The following is a 26,012-nucleotide window of genomic DNA, read 5'->3' on the forward strand; positions in this document are numbered from 1 at the left end:
TGGTCCTCTGCCTTCCTATCCCAACTACACCAGCACAGAAAACTTGAGACTAAAGTTTGCATTTTTGTTCCTAAGTGATAACAAAGATATATAATTGTGATAGACTAGATAGGTAGGTAGATAGGATTTAGTTTTACTTGGTTTGTGCCTTAAAAAATGGTTTCATATTGTATATTCAATGGGTTATGTTTTCATTCACATAAGGTTCCTAAGACCAATAATGGCAATGTAACCATATGTGGTTCCTAGGGTTTAACTGACAGTAATACCTCACTGTGTAGACCTATCATCACTTATATGCCTGCCCACCATTGAAATTTTTACCTTGTAACTGCAGGATTATGGAGATAAACATTGTAAGATACTATTTTCCAAAGTCACTGTAGTATTTTATATCCCAGGAAACAATATGTAAAAGTTTTAGTAGCCTATATCCTTGGCAGATCCTTCAATCTAACAATTGGTCTCACTCCTGCTCTTCCTATCTTATTTGTTCTCTGACATTCCCATTCTTACCTGCTGCCTGATTTCCAGTTTTCCTATCAACATCGGTTTAGTATCCTACAAAAAACTCTTCTGTGAATTACATATGTTGCAACTACATAACTACACTTTGCTTTTAGGATGTCTTACAACGGATGCAACTCATTATTATATCTAATTAAAAATAAGCAGAAAACCTTTCGATATGAAGTTGTTAATCCCTTCTAACATGGTTAATGCATTTTTGTTATACTGTTTTTGATAAGTCCAGTCATCTAAGCACACACACACAGTCTTTCCTTTAACACTTCCTTAAGCAGTTACTGATGAATTCACTTATTAGGTGTGAAGGAGTCATATTCATCATCTCAGTCCACATGGTAACTAGCAGCACCATAATCATTCATTAAATAGGTCACTATGTCAGGGTTCTCCAGGGACAGAACCACCACTGGGTATATAAAGATGTATAAAAACTGGTCTGAGGAGATAGCTCTGTCAGTATACTGCTTGCCTTGCAAGATGAGGACCTCAGTCTAATCCCTAGAACCCACAGGGAAAAAAAAAAAAAAAAAGGGATAATGGCACATACTTGTAATCTGTATGCTGGGGAGGCAAAGACAGCAAATCACTGGAGTTCATTGGTTAGCCAGCAAGCTTCAGTGAAGAGACCTGCTCTCAAAACACAAGGTAGACAGCTCCCAAAGAACACTGGAGAGCAACTTCTGCTGTGTACGTACGTGTACACACACACACACACACACACAAAAAAAAAAAAAAAAAAAAAAAAAAAACCACCCTGATAATTCCAGGAATCCCTCTTGTCAAAATGGAAAACAAAATCTTTGATGTTTTTCCCAGTATGATAGTTCTCTTGTATCTTCATTCCTATATTTCCCAATGCCACCAGTAACCACTTTTTATTATTCTAATGTGTTATTTTTGTATGTGTCTGGGTGCCCAAGGAGTCCAAAAGAGGCACTGGATTCCTTGGGCTGGGTTACAGGTGACTGTAAGCTGCTCACTGTGAGTACCGGGAACCAAACCAGTCTTCTGAAAGAACAGCAAGCACTCCTAACTGCTGAGCTACAATGGAGTGCACAATGTGTTCTTTTGTGTGTGTGTGTGTGTGTGTGTTTTAAGTGATTCTATTTGAAAACTTAAAAATATACTATCAGTAACTCAATGCCCCTATTAAAGAAATTTAATAAATCAGTAACATTAATTATACATGAGTATCTGCTGGTGCCTTTTCACTCATTTTAAAAGCATTTCACCCCTAACTTATTTCCCATCCATTTTTCAAATGTAGTTTTTTGCTGAATATGCACGTCTAATAATTTTTTTCTTAGAACTTTGAAACATTCCCTGTTACTTTTCACTCGGATTAAAAGCAGGGCCACTAATAATTTCTGGAGCTTTACAGTTTACTTAAGAGAGAAACTGGCTCAACCAATTCTCAGCCCAAAATTTCAACGGAGAATGCTGACTGGCCACAGAAATGGGACTGCTCCTATGTGTCCCTGTGGCTGAGGGATGGGCATAGTGGCAACACTGTGAGTGGCAGTGCTAAGTGGTGGTGACAGAGTACCTGTCAGTATAGAGAACAAACACATTTGGCAATACTAAATTAATATCTCACATGATTGAATTTCCTGATTAATTCTTTTTTTTAAGGGAAAATCCTTCACAACAGTCCCTTAAACATCTTGGAGACCCTGACAAATGCACACATAAAGCTAGAATAGGCAATTCTTTAAAGATACATTTGGATTGTGGCATAAATAATGCTTCCTTCCTGCAAGAACTACCTGTGCTAGCCCCCAAAATAGACCTCAAATGCATACTATTGCCACCCTGCACCCTGCTGCCAACAAGGCCTGTCAGCAGCTCCTCTCACCAGGACACCTCCACAGTCTGTCTATTCTTACTACATCTCCATGAGGAAACAACAGATAGGAAGTGAAATCCACACTTCTTACCAAGGCCTGCAAATGAATTAACACCCAGTATCAACCCAGGCCACCCACTTTCACTCTGTATGCTGCCACACTGTGGTCGGTGCCCACATCATGCCAAGCTCTTTCTCACCACTTTTGCATGCAGCATCCTACCAACAAGAAATGTTCTACAACATTACTAAATGTCACCTTAACAAAGGCTCCTTGGCTAAATGACCCAACAAGAGCTACTGAATAACTCTCTATCTACAACCACAAGTCCCCAAAATACTGTTATTTTTCACACACACCAAAGATTCTGAACAAAAGCTGTTTTAATGAAGTTGAATTTAAATCTTGAAACTCATAACTTCATTTTCAGCTTCTTTCCATAGCATGGCCTATGTTTTTTGTGCATAATTGAAGTGTTTCCAGTTTTGAAATAATTTTTTTAAATCTTAAGTTATTAGAGGAAAACAAGATTTATGGGTAGTGTGGAAGGAATGTTTTGGCAGAACTTGATAAAATCTTACCAATGCTAGTCTTTATTTACAAAAGAAATGGATAGAGAATATAACTGGGTTTTAACTCTAGGATTAAAAAAAAAAATTCAAACAGGCATTATAAGCAGTTTGCTCAATTTCTGGACAACTGATGTTTCTATAACTGTCAACAATGCTTTACAAAGTAACACATGAGGAATAAAAACAAAATACTCCCAGTAACATAAATCTTTATAATAGTAATTACAGAACACAAATGTTTTAATAAACTTCATATTTCAATGAAGACACTGAACATTTACAATTACATCAATACAGTAAAGATAACTGATTCCACAGAACACTTATAAATGCACTTTTCCCTCAAAAAACAAAACAAAACTTTTTTCACAGATTTAAGTAACAAATGATTTACATAGTCTTCAGATTCCCAAATATGTACAGAGCATTTTTGACTCTACAGAAACGGATGCAGCAGTTAAGATTGGGGGTGGGGGGTAGTCTGTCCAACAAGAAATCTCTTGGGAAATTTTGCTTCAATGCACATTTAATAACCACACATTTTCCCTCCATTATTAAATGAAATTCTGGACACTCTAGCACGTAATAGTGTTCCTTTTTCCAAACACTATTCCTAATGAGATCACACGTGGCTGATAGCATGACTTATCCTTAGCCACGTGCACACAGCCTGCACACACTCAGGAGAACAAGCCTGTGCCAGTCATAAATTCTTGAAGATAACACTGACCTCAGCAGCAATGGGATGTGAACAGATGACACAGCAGTCAACAGTAAGTCACTCCTGAGCACTCTGGTCGAGCACCGTTAGGGTCTTCTGGAAATGAGTGGAGAGCCTCATTTCTGGGTCAGAGGCTGGTCCCTCCAGTTAGCCAAAGAAAATAAGCAGCTATTGGCAGTGAAGGTCACTAGTCTGCATAGAATTAAATGTTCACCAATACAATTTTTTTAAAGCTCCAAAACTGTGCAGAGACCTGGATCTTATGTTTGATTTTGCTGTTTGTATTTGCATATGTTTTTTTTTTCAATGTTCTTAACTATACCTAGACTTTCAGATTAAGATACAAGGAACATAAGGACATGGCTTGTCACCATCATTAACAACTCTGTGAAAATAGTGGAATGAAGGGGATGGGGAAATCCTGTGTGGCTTTAAGGTAAAGCAGGCCACTGGGAACATCATCCAACAGTACTCCACCATCAAGAAAAATACATTCACAACAGCCAGAGCTAGGTCTTAAAAATGTAATCAATTACAGTGACCAACCTAACTCAGTTCTCAAATACTCCATGGTGAGACTTGCAATCAGAAAGGGTCAGACTTTAAAAACACATTTTAAGTTGAAAAAACAAAATTATTCAAAGAATCATTCTAAATGAATCGATGTTCCTGATATCAGTTCCTTTGGTGCCCAAATCAAAGGTGCCAATAATCAAGTTCTCACTCCTGGAAAGTGCCACCAAAGACACCCAAATATTCTACGCACAACAATACACATTTTACATCAAACTTCCTACCACTTACTAGGTCAGGTGCCTTCCTGTGCCACCCACAGAGAAAATAGGGAAGTGAGGGAGAGTAAGAGGTGGGGTAACCCTAACAGCACACTACCTTTTCTCTTCTCCCCAAGTGGTCAGTCTCCAAAGGGCGGTATGGAAGGGACTCAAATACAAGGGGCAGTAACTGAGATGTCTCTTTATCAAAACTGTAACTCTGTAAGAAACACAAACTTACAAATATCAGATGAACAGTGATTTCTAGAAGGCAAGAACGAAAGGCTCACATGTGCAGTAGTAGGATTGGCACTGAGAGGTATCCAAGCTGTTCTAGACAAATGCTTTTGTTGCCTATGAACTGTCTGCCGTGTCTATCACTTCCCAGCCTAACTAGAGAGCCTTTCACCTTCAGGACATGTTCGGTATGATTGTCTTTCTTGCCTTCTACCTTGAATTCAATATTCCAGCTTTAAATCTGAGTGCTTTACCTAGGCAACAGTGATACTCCAAAGTTTTCCCAATATTTATTTTGAGGTAGTGCTCATTTATTTGCATTCTTGACTCTCAAATACCAACAAGGAAATGAACCCATTTAGAAATATGCAAATCAAATGTGTAGAAAATAAATAAGATTCTGTCTTCAGGTAGCAGGGCCTTCGTATAAAGGTCAAGTCACATTCAATGGGTAAGTCATGTGAAATTTCTCAAACCTGTTGATAACCACAGCTTTAAAGTGCTTTGAATTTTGTTTAATGTCTACAATCAGTGATCAGAATCATCATATTTTAAAATTTGCTAGTATGAGACCTCAGGAGACTAAATCCTTTTGTATAAAAGAACAAAAACATTTTCTTCTCAAAAGAAACTCTGCACAAATGCTGTAAATCCAGGTTACTTTTACAGAACTGGAACAGAAGTTAAGAATTGAAATGGAATTACACAACAGCACATGCTAAAACTTCACACAAACCAAGTATCAAGTCTATCAGTCCCGCCTCTCGACAGCCAACGCAAATGAGCTCTGCAGTCTTCCCAGGACAAGGTAGATATGTATAGTTACTCCAGACAATGTAACAGACCATTTATGCCTCACAACAGGTACACAGTTCACATTTAATTCATATAATGTAATGTAATGCCCTACTGCTCATCTGTCAACGTCAACAACTCAAAAGCATTTTGTATGCTACATGGGAGTGAGTTTCACTTCTACTGACCAAAGGATGCCAATATACACAAGACAAAAATAAAAAAACAGAATCACACATCTCTCTGTACATTTCATGCAAGCTGGGCACGATGTGAAAAGAACATATACAAGGCACCCTTCCCAGGGCCAAACTCTCACTATAATGGCTGACTAATATGCAGAAGAGCCTGCATGAATCAAAGGTCCATGGCAAACTTCAAACTAAGGAACACCAGTGACTTATTTTTCTTGTAACAATGCAGGAATATTGATGTTCCAACCAATAGCTTGCCTATCAAACCCACATGTGAACAGATTGCATATGGGGTGATCTTCACTCCACGCTGAGCAGCACACCATTCGTCTGTGACCCTAGAATAAACACACACAAGAGAATTAATGCATTATTCCTGAAACAAAATGTAACATTTTCACCATGCTAACTACATTACTCAAATGAATAAAGTAAAAATGAAAACTCAACATAGGAGTAGCTCAAGTGAGGCGAATACTAGCATGCACGACAACAGGCTAGACAGTAGCAAGCTAGTAGAGCAAGGGTGAAATAGGTGCCACTGGAACAGGAAGTGAACGAGCACATACCAGAAACCATGATTAGTCTTTCTTCAAAAAAATGATAAGATTATAGTCACACACACACACACACACACACACACACACACACACACACACACACACACACAAATGTTCATTTAGAAAGTTTTAAATGAGCTGGGCATTGGTAGCGCACACCTTTAATCTCAGCAATTGGGAGGCAGAGGCAGGCGGATCTCTGTGAGTTCGAGACCAGCCTGGTCTACAAGAGCTAGTTCCAGGACAGCCTCCAAAGCCACAGAGAAACGAAGCTAGAAAGCGTTTTCAGACACACTAAACCAAATTCAAAGACCTCAAATATCATCTGGTAAATAAATAGTTCAGATAATAGAAAAACATATAAATGAAACAAAAATAAGAAACAGCCTCTTCAGTTAATTCTAGTATTTTCTGGAATTCAAATTAAATATCAAAATGTTGTAGAAAATTATTAACAAAATAGTTTACAACTTATACACTGTGTATGTACAAATATTTGAGCCCAACACTTAGAATGTCTGCACACTACACTGCAGGAGTTACCCATAAATTAATGTAATAGCTCTAATATGTTGTTGTTGTTGTTGTTGTTATACAATAAAACACAAGGACTGAGTAAAACTGACAGTTATTTATCAAGTAAAAGAAATATTCAGCAAGAGTTCGAACAAGATGTTCTGTGAAGCATTCAATAAAAATACTGTTTATACATATGGGGGACTCAATCAGGGTGCAAACTATAAAAGAAAACCAGTGTGACAAGTTATGAAAGTGTCTTAACAATGTAAGAATCTCTTGTTGGTTCTTTGCTAAGAGGTTTTTTGTTTGTTTTTTTGTTTTTAAAGGAAAACCCATCTACATCCATTAGTTGGCAGTAAATCCATGTCTTTAGATAGGAACTACTTAAAAGATAAATGCAGGGTATTCTCGAAGCATTCAGAAATCAGGTACTGGACACCCAGGGAGAAACTTGAAAGTCACATCTGTCTGACAAATAAACACTCACTGAAGATGGAAGGGCAATTTCCACACATTATGCAGGCACAGAATCATCAAGCACCCAGAAAAGGGGATCATCCACTAACACACACAGAGTGGAGCTACTCAACACTACTGTGAATAGTCACAACAGGCATTCTTTCATTAAAAGCCCTAGGACTCTGGCCACACAGGATCCTACTTATTTAATCACTGGACCTCAGGGCCTTCTGACCCTACAGCTCTTCCCGACAGTGCTGATAGCACACTTCCCCGAAACACTTGGGGATGCTACCTACACTATCCCAAAAAGTAAAATAATTTAAAATCGCTTGTCCTTTTTATTGGGCATGGTGGCACACACACCTGTAAACTAGCTACTCTAGGGGGCTCAAGCAGGAGGACCCAAGTTGAGGCCAGCCTGGGCAACTTAGTAAGACATTCTCTAAAAATAAGATTTAAAGGGCTGGGAGTGCAGATCAATCAGAGTGCTTATGTAACAGAGTGGTAACTCTGGGTTCAAAACCAATCAGTAAAGAAAACAAGCTTCCCACACATCAACAGTTCTCAACCCCTGGGTCACAACCACCAAAGACCATCAGAAAACAGATATTTACATTATGGTTTATTTTCCTCCTTTGGTTTTTTTTGAGACAGGGTTTATCTGTATAACCCTGGCTGTCCTGGAACTCACTCTATAGACCAGGCTGGCCTCAAAACAACAGCAGCAAAATGTCAGTTATGAAGTAGCAACGAAAATAATATTATGGTTGGGGATCACTACATGAGGAACTGTATTAAAGGGTCACAGCACTAGGAAGGTTGAGAACCAGCCATACATGCTCTGTTTTGGTTTTCTGTTTTTAAAACTAGTCAGCTGAAAGCATCTACAACAGTGATCGAGTCATGTCTAGCTGTCATGCTATGATACTAAAACTACGTATTTATTTGAAGAAGCATTACAAGTCTAAAAAGAAGTTTTAAATGTTATTTGTTAATCTTAAAATAAACCTATTTCACATATTGCTATATGAAAGAATAAACCCAGGCACAAAAATTCTACAATTATAACAAAATTGAATATTTTACAGATAATTCTACATGGAATTTTCTACATGGAATTAGGACCACAAAGTTTTACTTATAACTCCTTACTTTCTTGAGGGAAAAATCATAAGAATAGTAAAGTAATGCACACTGTCATCAGTCTCTTCACAAACGCTTTATGTGTTAATAGCAATTTAGGACACACATGAGCAGTCTGCCATGTTGAAGGCATGAGTAAAACTCTGGTGGGCAGGCAATTCACAGCCTCATAGGGTTGTGAAATGATTTTACTCTGATTTTATGAGGAAGTCCCTACAATGTACACTCAAAAACAAAAGAGATAATTATCCTGATCAGCATGCTTTTGTGAGTGACAACAAAGAATGGCTGAAACACCACTGCTGGAAGCACTGCCATGCTTGAGAAATTGTGTGCCACTTAAAAGGAGAAAAGGGTGCCATATTGGTACCTAATTCCTACTTCACACTGCATCTCCAAACACATCCTTAGTCTTCAGTGTTTGCAGTACACAACTGACACACACTGGCTTGTGGCTTATGAACTGTACTCTGAAGCATTCCACAATGAAGTGAGATTCTGATCAACAGGAAGGAATCAAAGGAAAAGCAGCCAGAAGGCTGCAACAGGTGGATTTTGTAAAAGGCACAAGCAATGCTCAAAGGTGTAGGCAAGTAACCTGAAGGGACTAGGGAATGGATCCATTAACAGAATGTATTGGCTGACTTATCAGACATCACAGTGGCATTCAGGGATGATCCGAAGGGGGGGGGGGAAGCAGAATTAGTTTTATGTCAACTTGACACAAGTCAAACTCATCAGAAAGGAGGATACTTCAGTTGAGAAAAATGTCACCATAAGATCCAGCTGTAAGGAATTTTCTTAATTATTGATTGTGGGATGGCTCAGCCAGCCCATTGTGGGTGGTGTCATCCCTGGGCAGGTGGTCCTAGGTTCTATAAGCAAGCAGGCTAAGCAACTAATAAGGAACAAACCAGTAAGCAGCACTCCTCCATGGCCTCTGTATCAGCTCCTGCCTCCAGGTTCCTGACCTTTTTTGAGTTCCTATTCTGACTTCCTTCAATGATGATCAGTGATGTGGAAGCATAAGCCAAATAAACCCTTTCCTCTCCAATTGCTTTGGTCATGGTCTTTCATCACAGCAATAGTAACCCTAACTAACACTGTGTTTTGGGATCTCAGTTAAACACACAGCCTAAAGAAAGGAGTGTTCATTACGACCTCTGCCTCCACTACTTATCAACCCATGTAATACATGCTGAGGCACCAGCCACAACTTCACAGAGCATCAAAATCATCTAAGCACGGTGCTAGTTGTTCCCTGAACACATTCTGATTCTGCTTGGCTGAGCTGGTCCCATGAATGCAGGAATTCTGGGGTGATCTGAATAAACCACACAGAAGCACCCATCAAACTCCTATATATCACATCTAACGGTAGCAAGGAGAAATTCCCTAATTTAAAAAAAAAAAAAAAAAAAAAAAGAACTTTTTCCTGTGATACCCAACCATAGAAAGATTTTTTTTGGTTGGAGGTAGAGAAAGGTATCTCATCTCCAGGAGTTGCCACCAATCTATGACTTGCTCATCATCTTATAAAATACACACAAAAGTTAAAATTCTTCTCTCTTCTAAATGTGGAAGTCTCTAGTTTTAATGGCCTGTTTGTATTTCTCAGAGGCAACACTGATATAAAAAAGGAACTGCAAATTCTCCTTTGCTGTTCATGATGAACACACTGTAACCAATACCTGCCGGCTGCTCCGGGGAAGCCGTGCTAGTCGAACTCCTGACATATCAAACAATCGAACTTGCCGGTTGTCATGCGGGAGGGCTATGATTTTTTGGCCAACACATACATTGATCCTACAAAAAAATTTTATAAAAACAAATTTAAAATTTGGACAGTGTAGTATTTGGAATTTACAGATAATGCAGTAGTAAAGACCACATTTTCACATTTCAAGGCACACTAAATTAGCAAGCTACACCGGTAGTCTGCCTACAACACTTGACAAGGGACCTAGCTGCCAGATCACACATGGACTCCACACACAGACACACACTGCCCAAGAGCAAACAGAGCCTCTCAGTAAGTAAACAAAGCTCTACAGCATCTGGCTACCAAAGGCCCAATCTTACTCTTCTATGAGTAAGGTGAAGTACTTACAGATACTGAATTCACTTGAGAATCAATAAAATATTTTCCTAGGAGTCTAAACCCCCTTCCCAAGGGCTGTATCATTAAACAAGGCAATAAATTACAAGCAATCCTTACCTATTAATAGCAGAGTCTGTACGGATTGTCGCAATTGGAGATCTCATATTTTTTAAATCCCAGACTTTTACTGTACGGTCGTCACTGCCTGAAACAACGTTGTCTCCCACAGTGAACACAGCAGAGGTCACAGTGCTACAGGTAAAGTCAGACACATTAGCAGTTAGAGGGTAGAATTACCAACCATCCCCCACAGTGCATGCTATACAAAAATCTTGCTTCCAGAGGGGTGACAGAGAGCAAGGAGGTTGAAGATGTGCAAGTTTACAGCATCTTCTACTCTGCAACCTGTGCCTGTTTATTAAACTCACCTTATAAATGTAAATATGTTAAATAAGGAGGGACTCTTGTTTTATATCCCAACTGGTCAGGAAAATGCAGTCTTTGTCCTATCACCCTCAGACAGCACAGCAAAGAAGTTACTAGAAAACTATGAGTTAAACAGACTGCCAAAATTTCTATAGATTTAGGTCTGGTGGGATGAATTAAATGAAAAGCCATTCCAACTGTAATTTCCAATTCAACCAAAACATCGAGTTAGAGAAAACACTGGGCAATTCACAGTGGTAAAGAAGTTCAAATTTTTTTCCAAGTAAGATATACCTGTGAGATAGGTCTGTCACTAAAGTGTCTGTCACACAAGCATTAGGTCCCAAGTTCAATCCCCAGATTCCATATGGAAATGAATGAATAGATAGATAGATAGATAGATAGATAGATAGATAGATAGATAGATAGATAGATAGATAGATAAATGAGGCGTGGCAGCAGACATCTGCAATCCTAGAGCTGAGGAGATAGAAACTGGAGGATCCCTGGAACTTGTTAGCCAGCCAGTCTTCTGAAATCTGTGAACTCCAGGCTCAGTAAGATAATTGGTCTTCAGGCTGGAGAAACCCACAGAAACAGTTGACCTGAACAAGAGGGAGCTCATGGACCCCAGACTGATGGCTGGGAAACCAGCATAGGACCGACCCAGACCCCCTCAACGTGGGTGTCAGTTAGGAGGCCTGGGCAATCTATATGGCCTCTAGTAGTGGATCAGTGTTTATCCCTAGTATACAAATAGACTTTGGGAGCCCACTCCACAGTGAGGGATACTCTCTCATCCTAGACACACGTGGGAGGGTATAGGCCCTGCTCCAAGTGATATGACAAACTCTGAAGATCCCCATGGAAGGCCTCACCCTCTCTGGGGAGCAGAAAGGGGATGGAAGAAGGGTTTGGTGGGTGATAGGGGAGGAGGGGAAGGAGAGGGAACTGGAATTGACATGTAAAACAAGCTTGTTTCTAATTTAATTTTTTTCTTTTTTTTAAAAAGATTTTATTTATTTATTATGTATACAACATTCTGCTTCTGTGACTATCTGCACACCAGAAGAGGGCACCAGATCTCATAATGGATGGTTGTGAGCCACTATGTGGTTGCTGGGAATTGAACTCAGGACCTCTGGAAGAGCAGTTGGTGCTCTTAACCTCTGAGCCATCTCTCCAGCCCCCCTAATTTAAATTTTTTTTAAAAAGATAATTGGTCTCAAAAACTAAGGTAAAGAACAAATGAGTGAGGAAGATACTAGATGGTGACCTATAGCCTCAAAGTGCATACACACAACACCACTAGTCATAGGGAAAGTTGTCCCATTTAGAAGTGACCATGGCATATTAGGTTAACTTGTAATGCAACCCTTCCTTTCAAACCAAAGCCATCAATCACTTGTTGAGAGACAGGACTGAAATGATAAAATGGCACTGGAAGCAGAAAACTCTCAACTCAATCACCTCTCTTCACTGGCAAGTTCTGTAAGAAAATGTGATCCAAGCCTACGTCTCAAGAATTCCAGGCCTAGAAGACCCAAAGATGCCAATGCAGAGGCCTCTCAAGATTTTATCCTCACCTCTACAACTGTCTCCCACCACTACAAAACCCAGGGCCATCCATTCCATGTGAAGACTCACCGCTCACAAGGTGCTGAAGTTGCCATACAAGATGAAAATCAGGTAAACTCAGATATGCTGTCTTCTTATTTGCATGAACAAAAGTTTGGTTTCTACATCTTAAATGTACAGACCAACTGCTTGCAACTTCCAAATTCCAATTCTAATGACACTTGCTCCTATCCCAAGTCTGTACTAAGATGTGACTCCATGCTCTATTCAGACTCTTGATGAGAAGCTATTAATCACCAGGTCCAATTTAGAAAAACTCTATTATCCAAAAGACACGGCTAAGTTCTAATTAAACTAAGTTCTACTACCTACATTAATCAAGGACTTTAAACTACAACACCAGTGTAGCTACTAACAACCAAAGGGTTTTCAACACCACCTGACAATAATCTATGGCCCAACACTGAAGCTCCAGAACACATCGGGACTAATACAGGATAACACTATTTTCACATAATACATCTTGCCTTCTGGAAGAAAGTCTTTGCCACGGTACAGGCATCTGCAACACAAATTTGCCCATCCCAATTACTCAACTGGAACTGCAACTGGCACTTAGTAGGATTGTTCTCTGATGGTGGAGGTATCCTGGGCACTGTGTGGTGTAGCAGCCTCCCTGTCTCAGCTTAACTGATACCAGTGGGTACCTCCTCTCTACATATGACAACCAATATTGTCTCCAGGAAGACACCACCACCTGGAGTAGAAATTACTGCACTACATCTGGACAAAACATAAAAAATACATAGCACACAGCAATGTATGATACAGAGAGAAATGGATATACAGGCAAACTTTAAAATTATGACTGACCTATCTGTAGTTTTTAATGATTTTTATTTTATATGCATTGGTGTTTTGCCTACATGTATGTCTGTGTGAAGGTGTCAGATGCCTGGAACTGGAGTTATAGACAGTTGTAAGTTACCATACAGGTTCTGGGAATTGATTGAACCCAGGTCCTCTAGAAGAGCAGACAGTGCTCTAAACAGCTGAGACATCTCTCCAACCTCATGTATTCTTTATTTAAATAAATAACAGCATAGGTCTGACTATAAATGAGGTGTAGCAAAGGTTACAGGAACATTTAAAGAGCTTCTTCTACTGCCAGAGATTCGAAAACCATGAGGTAAAGATGTCCCTTAACTTCTGTTTGCACTGTGTTCTAGGAAGCTTTGGCCAAGTTACATTTCAGCTAGCACCTTGATAATTAATGTAGAGAAAAAAGCCTCAACAAAAGATTATCTGACCTTATGTTAATGAAATGCTAGAAGACATTAGGTTCTTAATAAATCACAGTCCTGATGGGTAGGACATCAAAAGAAAAACCTGGTAAAAGACGCAGTAGTTTTAAAGGCACCCTTGGACTGTGGGTCCCACAGGGAGGCTAGTGAGCTACAACCACTCACTGGAAAAGCTTCCGACTCTGCCAAACTCCAGCAAAACTCATTTATCTTGTCGTGGAAAGCAGCCGAGCATGTACTTCCAGCTGACAGTATGGTACCTTCTCACCATACACCACTGCCTGATCTGGAACATTCTGCTCCCTCCGTGGGTCTCAATCAACTGAAGTACTGTAATGCTAGCACTCCTCATTAGGACTAACAGCTGTCTTCTCAGTCACACAGAGACACAAAACTGTTTTGCATAACAATCTGCCGAAATTTCACAGCTAAGAAAAAAAAAAGTATGATGTGGAAAATGCTGGACCATGAAATGCTAATGTAGTGTGCTTTTCTGGCATCATGTCAAAAATTGACTACTGGATTGCCATTCCTTAGTTTTAAATTTTAAGTTCCTACAAAAGAACAATTTTGTATCTGTAGAGCAGTAGATCTGGTGTTTACAGAGTAAGCATTCCCTGAGCAGAAACACAAGTGTACAGGACATCCCTTATTAGAACACAGGCTTCTGTGTTCCAGTATACATAATCCATCTCTCAAAAGGATGTGGTCTTTCTCCTGTCCACATCAGGATCCCTACTGTTGGTGTTCAGCTCATGCTTAGACGATCAGGTTGGTGAGACTTATGGGTGTAGCTTCTGACATTAATTACTAGAAGACACAATCTCACAGAAAACTTCCTGATCCTCTGGCTCTTAAAAATTTTGGGAGTTGTTTTGTGGATTAACATATATACATACAACAACAATTTAAAAAAGGGGGGGCATGAATTTAAAAGAGACCAAGGAAGGGTACATGGGAGGGTATGGAGGGACAAAAGAGAAAGGGAAATGATGTAATAATATTAATCTCAAAAAATTAAGTAGTTTTTTTTGTTTTTAAAAATTTATATGGAGCTGTAGATACGACTTGGCAGTTAAGAGAACTTGTTACTCTTGGAGAGGACCCAAGTTTGATTCCCAGAACCCACATGGTAGCTCACAATCATCTGTAACTCCAGTTCCAGGGGATCCTACACCCTCTTCTGACCTTTGAGAACACCAGGCATGCCTATGGTGCACATATACACATGGAGGCAAAATGCTCACATGTATAAAAACATGTTTTTTTAAGAATTCTTCCCAAGAATGTAGGTGAAGGTACCATTGGGACACTATTGCTCTGACCTGTCAACTGTTCATGTAGTACAGCATTAATAGCCAAGTGCATATACTTCACCTACATTGAACAATAGATCCAACTTTCAAATTGAGCAGTCTGAAACTGACAACTAATGTATGTCCCAACCAGCCAACCAGAACCCAGAACAGTGCACAATGCTGCAGAAGTGGGGAAAAGGGCAACTGCACACCCTGTACCCAAAGTCTGGACCAGCAGCTTCTTTCCTGAAGACTACTTTCCAAACTATCTGTACACAACCGACCTCCTGACAGGTAACATCTGCCCATACCCTCGCAGACTAATTATGTAGACATGCCAGGACCTTCAGAAGAAATACTTTTTGCTTTTCCTATTATCTGTGTTTTTCAGAACTTACATAGCCTGTATTTAAAGAGATCGGATGCCTAAATAACCAACAGAAAAAAACGTAACTGAATGAAACATTTTTCTGAGTACTTCTTGATGGCTAATTCCCCAAACTTAGAAAATAACATAAAAACAACATCAAAAAAAAAAAAAAAAAGCATCAAAGGAGAAGCTGAACTTGTACCACATTCTTTTTCAGTAATTCAACGGGGGGGGGGGGGGGGGGGCCGCGTGACACACACAATTATTTCTGCTAGCATGTAACACTACCCTAATATTCTCACTCAGTTAACAGAAGTCTGCAATCTAAATTTCTAGAAAGTCTACTAAACACCTTCTGTGTGCCGGGTCTCACTCTGTGTGAGGAAACATGGCGCAGAGAAGAGGGAAAACCACTGCCTGCAAGACCTCTATTCTAGACAAGATATCGAGCAACATTTATCCATCTTAATGAAAGACCATTCAGTCTGAGGTGCAGAACGTATTTGAGAGCTAAAGCTGCACAGCCAGCAGCCAGTGTGAAGCTGCAACCATCTGAGACAGTCACGGGATGACTGGCCCACTGGCCTGCAGGAAATTCTGAGCACTCTAGAGCAGTGTGTTTAGGACAGGGCTATAGATCTCACTGCAGCCTGGGCTGAGGCCTTTAATACAAAAGGAACCACCTGCCTCTGCTGGGATTATAGGTGTGCATCACCATGCTCAACAGTAAAGTGAAACACAATGGAGTCAGAACTAGATTGACGGCAAGTAGTTTATTAAGAAAGTACTCACCCAACGGAGCCAGAGACCAGGTTTATACCAGATGCCTGCTCGTTCATTCAGCCAGGACGGAGAGGGAAAAAGAGGGCGTGCATCTCTAATATTTAAAGCCTTGCTACGTCACTCTGACCATGCCCAAGTGGACAGCATCACCTGTGCCAGCTCCTAAACAGGCATGGTCAGCATTTCCCCCTACACAACAGGGCTAAATTCTTAAGACTGTTTAACTACATCAGCAAGAACCCTTTACAAGTTCAAAGATAAAACTCAGTTAAAAATACAAATTTAAAATTGTTACTAAAAAGTTAAAATAGTAAGTTTCATACAACACACTAGGAGGTGGTGGCACACACATTTAATCCCAGCACTTGGGAGATAGAGGCAGCTGGATCTCTGAGTTCAAGGCCAGCCTGGTCTACAGAGTGAGTTCCAGGACAGCCAGTGCTACACAGAGAAACCCACCCCCTCAAAAAAAAAAAAAAAAATCATACACTAATGTCAATCTTACAATATTAATAGTGGAGGCTCATCTACTTTCTTGAAATCTGTTTTTATCTGACTTAGAAACATTGTAATTTTAGAATATTTTAATTATACCAATAATTTTAAAGAAGTGGCAACAAATGTATTGTTTAAACTTGGTGAAAAGTAACCTCCCTTGTTTTTTGACTATTTAACTTTCCATTTCTTTTCTTGACCCAAAGACTCTGTCAATAATTAACAGTGAACAACATTTAAATAGAAGACTTTATGTATTCATTTTTGTATCTAAGAATTTAAGGTTCTGTGTTTCTGAAACATTATAAATTACATTTTATAACAACATGGCTCAGAGAGTGAAGGTTCTTGCAGTCAAGACAGACAGCCTGAATTTGATTCCCCAAATGCATATGGTGAGAGGAGAGAACTGACTTTCACAAGTTGACCACCAAATACATGTCCAAGTGCCCATGCACCCCATACGTATACACACATTCACACAATACACACAAGATGTAGTATCAATTCAGACAAGATTTATTCATTAGAATGATTAGAGAAAGTAAAGCCATTGCAATACACTATAAGGTTTTTCAATGTACTCTAAGGTTTTTCAGACAGGGTTTCTCTGTGTGACAACCTTGGATATCCTGGAAGTCACTCTATAATCCAGGCTGGCCTCAAATTCAGAGAACTTTGCCTCTGCCTCTGCCTCTGCCTCTCTGCCTCTCCTCTCTCTCTCCTCTCTCTCTCTCTGCCTCTCTCTCTCTCTCTCTCTCTGCCCCTCTCTCTCTCTGCCCCTCTCTCTCTCTGCCCCTCTCTCTCTCTGCACCTCTCTCTCTCTCTGCACCTCTCTCTGCGCCCCTCTCTGCCCCTCTCTGCCCCTCTGCCCCTCTGCCTCTGCCTCCCGAGTGCTGGGATTAAAGGCATAAGCCACCACCGCCCAGTGGTTTTTCACTCTTAAATATTAACAGATTAGCAAAAATCTCAAGTTGTCAGAAAAATCACTCCTGTTAAACCAAAAGATGAGTCACTAAGTGGCACCAAACAGAGCAAAGTGTGCCAGGTGGGTTCTTGTGCCCAGTCCTGGGTCAGTAGTGACTCCTCAATGGCCTGAGAAAGGTCTTCATTCCTAAAAACAAGGAAGCTGACCAAAAATGACCCCCAACTTAGGAACAGAGCCACTTCTACCTATCCAACACTGGACTGTGTATGCTGACAGCACCTATACATCTTGAGACCCCAGTAGAAACGAGCTCCTGACACCACGAGAATGCCTCTCAGAGGTGGTCATGTACATCCATAAATATGCACACTATGTATGTGTAGGACAGACACTCCTACTGCCCACAGACAGAGATAGATGCTACCAAGAAACTGTGGTAAGGAATACCTTTTAAAGCAAGCTACTCTTACAAGGCTAGGGGAATAAGAAGACGGGTGTCAGGAAAGCACAGCACCCATGGGTTCTATGCTTAGGCAAGAAAGGCAGACTGAAAACAAAGTAACACTTTTTTTTTAAGGATTTTTTTATTTTAATTTTTATTTAGTTTTAGTCCTTTGCCTTTTATTTATTTATTAATTACTTATCTTGGTTTTTCTTTTCTTTTCTTATCATTTTTTTATTTGAATTAGAAATAAAATTGTTTTACATGTCAATCCCAGTTCCCTTCTCCCTCCCGTCCTCCCCTACAAACCCCCAACTAAAACCCTACCTATCACATATTCTTTCTTCTAATCTACACCTGACTAAACCTTTCTGCTCCCTCGTGACCTCTGCATCCTTCTCATTCTTGTAGCTCCCTCCCCCCTCTTCCCATACTCTCAATTTGCTCAGGGGATCGTGACCCTTTCCCCTTCTCCAGGGGACAACAAAATAACACTTTTAAAGTTCAGAATGAAACCAGGCATGACAGTTCATACCATAATTCCAGTATACAAAATAGAGGAGGCAGTAGAGTTGCCAAAAATTTGAGGCTAGCCTGTGCTATACAATGAGCTACGTTCGGCCTAAGCTACAAATGAGACCCTGTTTCAAAGGGACAAGTCAACAAAATGCTCAGAATGGATTATTACCACAACTCTCTAACAAACAGCATGTCTTTAAAGAGAGCCCATCAAGAAAACAGCTCACTACTTTCACCTAACACATTGTCTACTTCTGGTCATTAGAGCACTGACACTTGAGACACATCAATTATACACACATCAGAAACCCTCCATCCTTTAAAATCCTGAAGACGTCACAGTGGGTAAATAGTCCTAGTATGACCATATATCAGACTACTGGCAGAAACTTTCACTGCCCCTACTTGTATTCATCAAACTGGGTCCAAGATATACTCCTTTTAAGCTAAGGCTCAGATAACACTAACACATTGAAGCCAATTGACTCCTTAAAGATGGCAATCCTACCCACTGCCATCCTTTGCATTATACAAGCCTGCAAAGTGCCCACCAGCACTGACTGGTAGGGAATGGCAGTCATGGTACCACTGGTTTCTTACTAAAAAGTTCAATAGTCCAGTCCACATTCTGGTAGATAAAAAGTCAGTTATGGATCTATAATCTTCATAACTTGCAAAATTCCTCAATACCCTGTAGCCTGTTTGGCTTCATTTGTGTTCACCTGAGAAACCACAACCTAATCCAGCAAGTCTATACACCCCACACTTGCCTCTCCAACATTGATGCAATGGGCCTCACGCCCCTGGACCTACCTGTACATGCCTATACTTGCAGTTGTGCCATGCTACCCAGCCTCAGATGCCTGATTCTTCCTTTCACCTTTTACTTGAAGAGACTTCCACACCCAATTTCCATGAAACAGCAAAAAGCCACAGAGATCATTCATTCACCCACCAGAATCCAAAACATCGTCTGCCTCTGCCGGACAGAGAACATGGCCATAGTGATGCGTCCCCTGCTTTCCCACCAAGTGCTCAGCTCTACAGCATCCTCACATACTCCATCTGAAAACAAACCCTTCAGATTTCTCTCCACACCCTCTTTACACAGCCTCCCTGAAACCTGTGCCTGCCCCCCAAAAATGAACAGGTAGAATCACTGCCACCAGATAAGCTGTGTGAGACCACTAGGATGCAGTCCTACTGCTACTGCTAGCACCCAACAGCCATGGTGGCAGCTGGCCTACTCACTGCTGCACCCCATTGCCAGGAACTGTCCATTTCACACTTCTAAAGTAATTAATTTTGTCTCATTCTTTTAAAATGGAAATTCATACCTACAATATTCATCAAGGATAGATGTTTCTTCTTGTGAAATTTCTCAGTTGTGTAACACGTGACATGTTTCGAATCAGCTCCTTCTTGGAAAAGATGTATCCTGAGACAAATATAGTACCTCACTTTCTAAAAAACCTTCTCCACAGCAAATGTTACTTGAAAAGCTACCACACTGAGTAACAACCTCCAAGACATGGCAGCTTCCCTTTAAAATTAGCAAATGACACTCTTATTATTAAGCCATTTTTCTGAACCATTTCTACTTACTTACTCTGAATGGCTACAAACAAGGTTTCACTTTAGAGTCTCAACACTGCAGGCACAGTGACAATCCTCTGGAGCTATTAATTATGCATAAAGAAAGCTATCATCTGGGTCATTTTACAAAGGAAAGCAGAATCACTGTAGAAATGCCAAACCACAGTGCTAGACTGAAGAGCACCACTTGGTGCTCTCTAGACTAAACAGCAGCACTCACCTCTGTGCTCTCTAGACTACGCAGCAGTACTCCACTTGGTGCTCTCTAGACTAAGCAGCAGTACTCCACTTGGTGCTCTCTAGACTAAACAGCAGTACTCAGCTAAGCTCCTGGTTTCTGTTTCATGTTCTAGTCCTCTCTTCCCAGAAGACAAAGGCTGTGAAGAGAATAAGCCATTCCTTACAACTACCTGCATATGCAAGGACCTAAATACACATAATTAAAAAATGCATGCTCCTCTCTTATTTTATAATACAGTCCTTCAGAATACAGAAGGGAATTCCTAACCCCATACACTCAAGTTCTTGCTTTATATGGGAATGTGCCTTAAGCTATTACTCAGAGTTAACATATGTTGAAATGCCACCTTAGGAGCAGCTAGGGACACAGCTCCATGGCAGAATGCTTACCTAATATGTGAGGGACAGGGTTTGACCTTTGATACCATCATTTTCCCCCTAGTAGATATACATATACATACACTCACATATATTTATTGTTCCTAAAATACATATAAGGAGCAATAAATGGAGGAAATGAGGGCTGAAAGATTAAACTGTCTTAGTCACTGTTCCACTGCTGTAAAGGGACACCATGGTCATGACAACTCTTATAAAAGAAAGCATTTAATTGGGGCTGGCTTACAGTTCAGAGGTTTAGTCCATTATCAGCATGGCAGGAAACATGGCAGCATGCAGACAGGCATGGTGCTAGAGAAGGAGCTAAGAGTTCTACATACAGATCCACAGGGAGCAGGGAGAAGCACTGGGCCTGGCTTGAGCTTTTGAAGGCTCAAAGACCACCCCAAGTAACACTATTCCTCCAACAAAGCCATATCTACTCCACCAAGGACACACCTCCTAATCCTTCTCTAGTAGTGCCACTCCCTAATGACTAAGGGTTCAAATATATGAGCCTATGGAGGCCATTCTTATTTAAACCACCATAGACACACACACACACACACACACACACACACACACACACACACAAAAAAAAAAAAAAAAAAAAAAAAAAAAAAAAAAAACGACAACTGACTTCAGAAGACAAAGCAGACATACAAAATCAAACTGCTCTGGCCCATTCAGTGTAGGAACAATATAATACAGAATTCCGTATTTCTCTTCCTTTACACAAATATAACTTAAAAGAGTGAAAGTTATTTTCAAATTTTTCATTCTTAAGAGATTACTGGAGAAATCACTTCTGAGGAACAGCTGGCTCCCCAAAGATGGCAGTTAAATGACGTGTCTTCTGATCTACAACTGAGTGTCAGAACCCTATGGTTCCTGTGCAAAGCACAGAATCCAGGCAGTAGATGACTGAAATCTAAGTGGCAGCACCTGCAAGTCTGATCAGGTGATTGTCTCACCTGAGCTAAGTATGGACAGGTTGTCCACCGGTATTGGCTGTGCCAGGAACAAAACATGCTTTAATGCCATTATCAGTACTATCTTTTCCTCCAGAGGCTGAAGCTCTTGGCAGTTCCTCTCACCCCTACTCAGCAGGCTTTACATAACACAAAGTGGTTTCTACCAGGCATGGTGGCACAAGCCTTTAATCCCAGCACTCAGGAGGCATAAGCAGGTGGATCTCTGTGAGTTCAAGGCCAGTCTGGTCTACAAAGCAAGTTCCAGGACAGCCAGGACTGTTACAATCTCTGTCTCAAAAAACAAACAATTCTACCTATAATTGGACATATCTCCTGTCTGTCTCAGTGAGTCAGAACATTTACAGTCTGTGGTAAAATAAAGCTATCAATTCATCCACTTAAAAGCACTCATTTCCTTTAGATATTTGTCTTTATCAGTTTCTGAATAGCCCATTTCTTGTGTTGGATGGAGACAGGATCTCAATGCACCAAGGCTGGCCTCAAACTCATCATCCTACCACTATAGTTTCCCAAGTAACTAGGATTACAGCATGAGGGCTTTAAAAGGAACAAAATATTTAAATAAATCTCCTGCTTTTGAAAACTATATTCTGAATAGAAAGCAACTTTAAAATGCATCACTTGTATTGACATAGTACCATACTATCTACAGAGTGAGCCCCAGTGAGGAGCTCTTACAGTTGCTTGCCCAGACAAGCTGACCTGCCCATTAAGCCCAAGATACCAGAATGGTATCCACCATATTCCAAGACAGTTGTGCACCCAGTGTATACCACATGGTATACAGCAGCTATGTGTCTAATATATTGGTCATTTCTGTGCTCACAGTCATTTATTCATAGTTAATACATTTAAACACACACACACACACACACACACACACACACACACACACACACACACACACACACACACACACCCCACCCATTCACAGCTACATGCTACCTCTGCTAACTGACCACTATGTTTTCCTGTGAGCTTGTGGGACATAATTAAGTTAATAATTAAATTGAGAAAATGGACTGAGAATGTAGTTCAATTGCTAGTGCTTGCTAATAGTATAAGCAAGGCCTTAGGTTCCATCCTCAGCAACACATAAAGCTGGGCATAGTGGCAAACACACCTATGAGCCTAGTACTTACAAGGAGAAAACAGAAACTTCTGATTTAGGCCAGCCCCTAAGGTGAATCTTTTTTTTTTAAATCAAGAAAAACCTAAAATAGGAGTTCATACCATACCACTAGCTGTAGCTATTTTCAGCCTTAATTTATTCATTTATTTATTTTCACTGAAATACATACACAGAATTCATACATACACAGAATGTTTTTTAATCAAGTCTACTCCCCACTCACTCTCTTCCAATTCCTCTCCTAACCCCCATCACTATTTCCTCCTAATTTCATGTGTTGATTTTAACCTACTCAATGCTACCAGTCTGTGCATGGGTGTAGGGTCATGTACTGGCACATGAGTAGCCTCTCAAGGGCCAAACCCCTAAAGAAAACTCAGGTGTGGTCACTGTAATCTTAGAGATTGATTTCTTTCTCAAATGGTCATAACTACTGGTGAACATACTTCTAGAGCTATACTCCTGTCCCTAGAAGGCATTATTCACTGGTATCTTTGATTCCAGGTTACTTCTTCCTCACATAGGAAGTGTAAAATCAGTCACCAGTAGTAAGGCAGATTTTAAAACTAAGTACAAATTGGCTATAGGTGCTCGCCTGTAATCCCAGCATCTGAGGGTCAAAAAAGCGAACTAGAAATTTGGACTTATTCTCAGCCAGACATCAAGCTCAATACTAGCCTAAGCTAAAAATAAAGAAGATTTAAGTGTAGTTATTAAGGGACAGAGAGGCTCCATGAAACCTTATCTTGAAAACACAAAATAAAATGAATTTAAACAAATAAATTAAAATAAAAAACAAGTAAGGTTCTCCAAAATCTCCATCACAATGCAGCTTGACAGCCGAAAGCCACCCACTTCTCCCTAGCCTATATGAAAGTGATTCCCACACGATGACTTTGACAAAGAACAAAATGTGGTTCTAATTAAAATTGATTGTCGTCCAGGTAAAATGTCATTTTCCAAATATTTCTCTTTTAAGGCATAAATAAAACTTAAAATAATACAAAGCTACTTCTACCTTGGCAAGTCTATCTAGAATTTACTACTTTAGTGGTAACTACTTCCCACCAGATACTTGGCAATAAAGACATATGAAAATGTCATAACTTCAAAATAATATTACAATTTTAAGATGATTTTTTGTTTTATTAGATGCATTTCAGTTTCCTTAGAAGAAATTACCAAATCTCACATAAAGTTACATAAAGCCAAAAAGAAACAAAAACCTTCCGTTCTCAAATATTCATCCATGCTGAGCCAATTTCAGACTGTTTTTAATGCCAAAGTTTATTCACACTTGTAAATAAATACTGTCAGTGGGTATATAAACTAGTCATTGGCCACCCATGGAGGAAGTTTAATGACTAGTGACTGCCTCAACTGTCAGTTCCTTTCCATAATAATTGAAACAAAACAAAGGGGGAGGAGGTCAGAACCTGAGGAAAAGGGGATAGTAGAAAGGAAAGGAAAAAAATGTCAAGTTTGTAGACAAGGCAATGGTACCAAGAGGAATTAATCTCAGAGGAGCAGAGCTGGGAGCCTTTGGTTATTTATAAGCAAGCAAATAGGCATCAATCTATCTATCTCACATGTTCCTTTCAAAGAGCAGTAAGTGGATTTAACCTAACAACTTTCATAATAGTAAGAGTTCCTTGCACATACAGTTTGAGAACTGTGTGAAGTCCAGCTCAACAGGAAAGCGCTAGATGAAGAGGGGTAACACTGGCTTGGAAAGTGGATGCTTGGGCTTACTAAATTACACTACCAGGTAAAAACCACATTATTGTACAGAAGTTAGCCAATTCAGAAGAAAAGCACTGAATTTTAGTGCCAGCTGTTAATAATTAAGATGGAAATTCATAGGAAACAATCATTTCAGCCTCCAGCAGAAATTCCTATGTCAAGATTTTCAAAGTAACCATCTATTTGTCCAAGACCAAGGCACACAAGTTTGCATTCTTGCTACTAGTAAAATAATACTATACAAAGTTCCTAAAATTATTCTTCAGACAAACTGGTATACACAGAGCTACTAAAGACTGATCCAAGAACAGATACACTATTACATTCAATAAATACTAATGTGGTAGAATTCCTATTATAATGAAGAGATGTCCTAATACAGGGCGAAAATCAATGAAACACATCAAAAACAAAAAAGGCTTATTAGTCCTTTCTAAAAATGTGGGATAAAAGTAAAAGCCTTAAGCACAGCTGACATCAAGGAGCCCAGCAAACATAATGACAGTACAAATTTCAAGGAACCATTTGGCTATAGTTTTTTTTGTTTTTTGTTTGTTTGTTTGTTTTTAATCTTACAGTGAAGCATTGTATCTCAAACCCTAGTTTTTCAAAAAGACACCAAAGCCACATAAAAGTACCAGGATAACAAAAGGAGAAAATGAAAAGGGGGAGGGGATATCTCTCAACTCCTTGAGAAAATGAATCAAGAAACTGAGCTAATAATCTTGATGCTTATATAACTATACCTTGCCTTAAGAAAATCCAAGATACAGAAATTCAGATTAACCAGAAATTGTCAACTGCTCATACTAAAGACATTGGTTCTTAAACTAAAGAATTCATGTAGAACCAGGTGTGGTGGCTCTCGCCTTTAATCCCAGCACTCAGGGAGGCAGAAGCAAGCAGATTTCTATGAGTTCGAGACCAGCCTAGTCTACAGCGTTCCAGTACAGCCAAAACTACAAAGAGAAACTCTGTCTTGAGGGGTGGGTAGTCAGGGGTTGGAGGAGGTATTTATACTGAGTTCTCATAAACTAAAATACAACTTACTTTTTTCCTCCCTTTGGTTTTTTGAGACAGTGTTTCTCAGTGTAGCCCTGGCTGCCCTCAAACTAGCTTTGTAGACCTGGCTGGCCTCAAACTCACAAAAATCCACCTGCCTCTACCTCCTGAGTACTAGGATTAAGTGTACTAAAATACAATTTTCAAGATAGTCATATATCATGTTTATATGAAATATGCAAGGAAGGCTTCTGTAGAAATACTGTCTTTCTCTAAGAAAAGATTTCACTGGATCTTCTCATATTCAATTTTTTAGAGATACACCAGTAAG

General features: G+C 39.9%; 1 protein-coding gene across 3 annotated transcripts in view; it reads right to left on the reverse strand.

Moving 5' to 3' along the window:
* Positions 1-2,946: 2,946 nt before the first annotated feature.
* Wdr37 (WD repeat domain 37) overlaps positions 2,947-26,012 on the reverse strand; it is a 62,875-nt gene continuing 39,809 nt past the window's right edge. For all 3 annotated transcript variants that reach the window (XM_027405078.2, XM_027405076.2, XM_027405077.2), the window contains exons 12-14: positions 10,570-10,704; positions 10,043-10,157; positions 2,947-6,005 (exon numbers count right to left, since the gene is read on the reverse strand). In XM_027405078.2, the coding sequence (XP_027260879.1) occupies positions 5,874-6,005; positions 10,043-10,157; positions 10,570-10,704 (382 nt within the window). In that variant the 3' untranslated portion in view covers positions 2,947-5,873. The remainder of the gene's footprint in view (positions 6,006-10,042; positions 10,158-10,569; positions 10,705-26,012) is intronic.

The sequence above is a fragment of the Cricetulus griseus genome, chromosome 3 (genome assembly GCF_003668045.3).
Source record: "Cricetulus griseus strain 17A/GY chromosome 3, alternate assembly CriGri-PICRH-1.0, whole genome shotgun sequence".
In the NCBI taxonomy this organism is placed as follows: domain Eukaryota; kingdom Metazoa; phylum Chordata; class Mammalia; order Rodentia; family Cricetidae; genus Cricetulus; species Cricetulus griseus.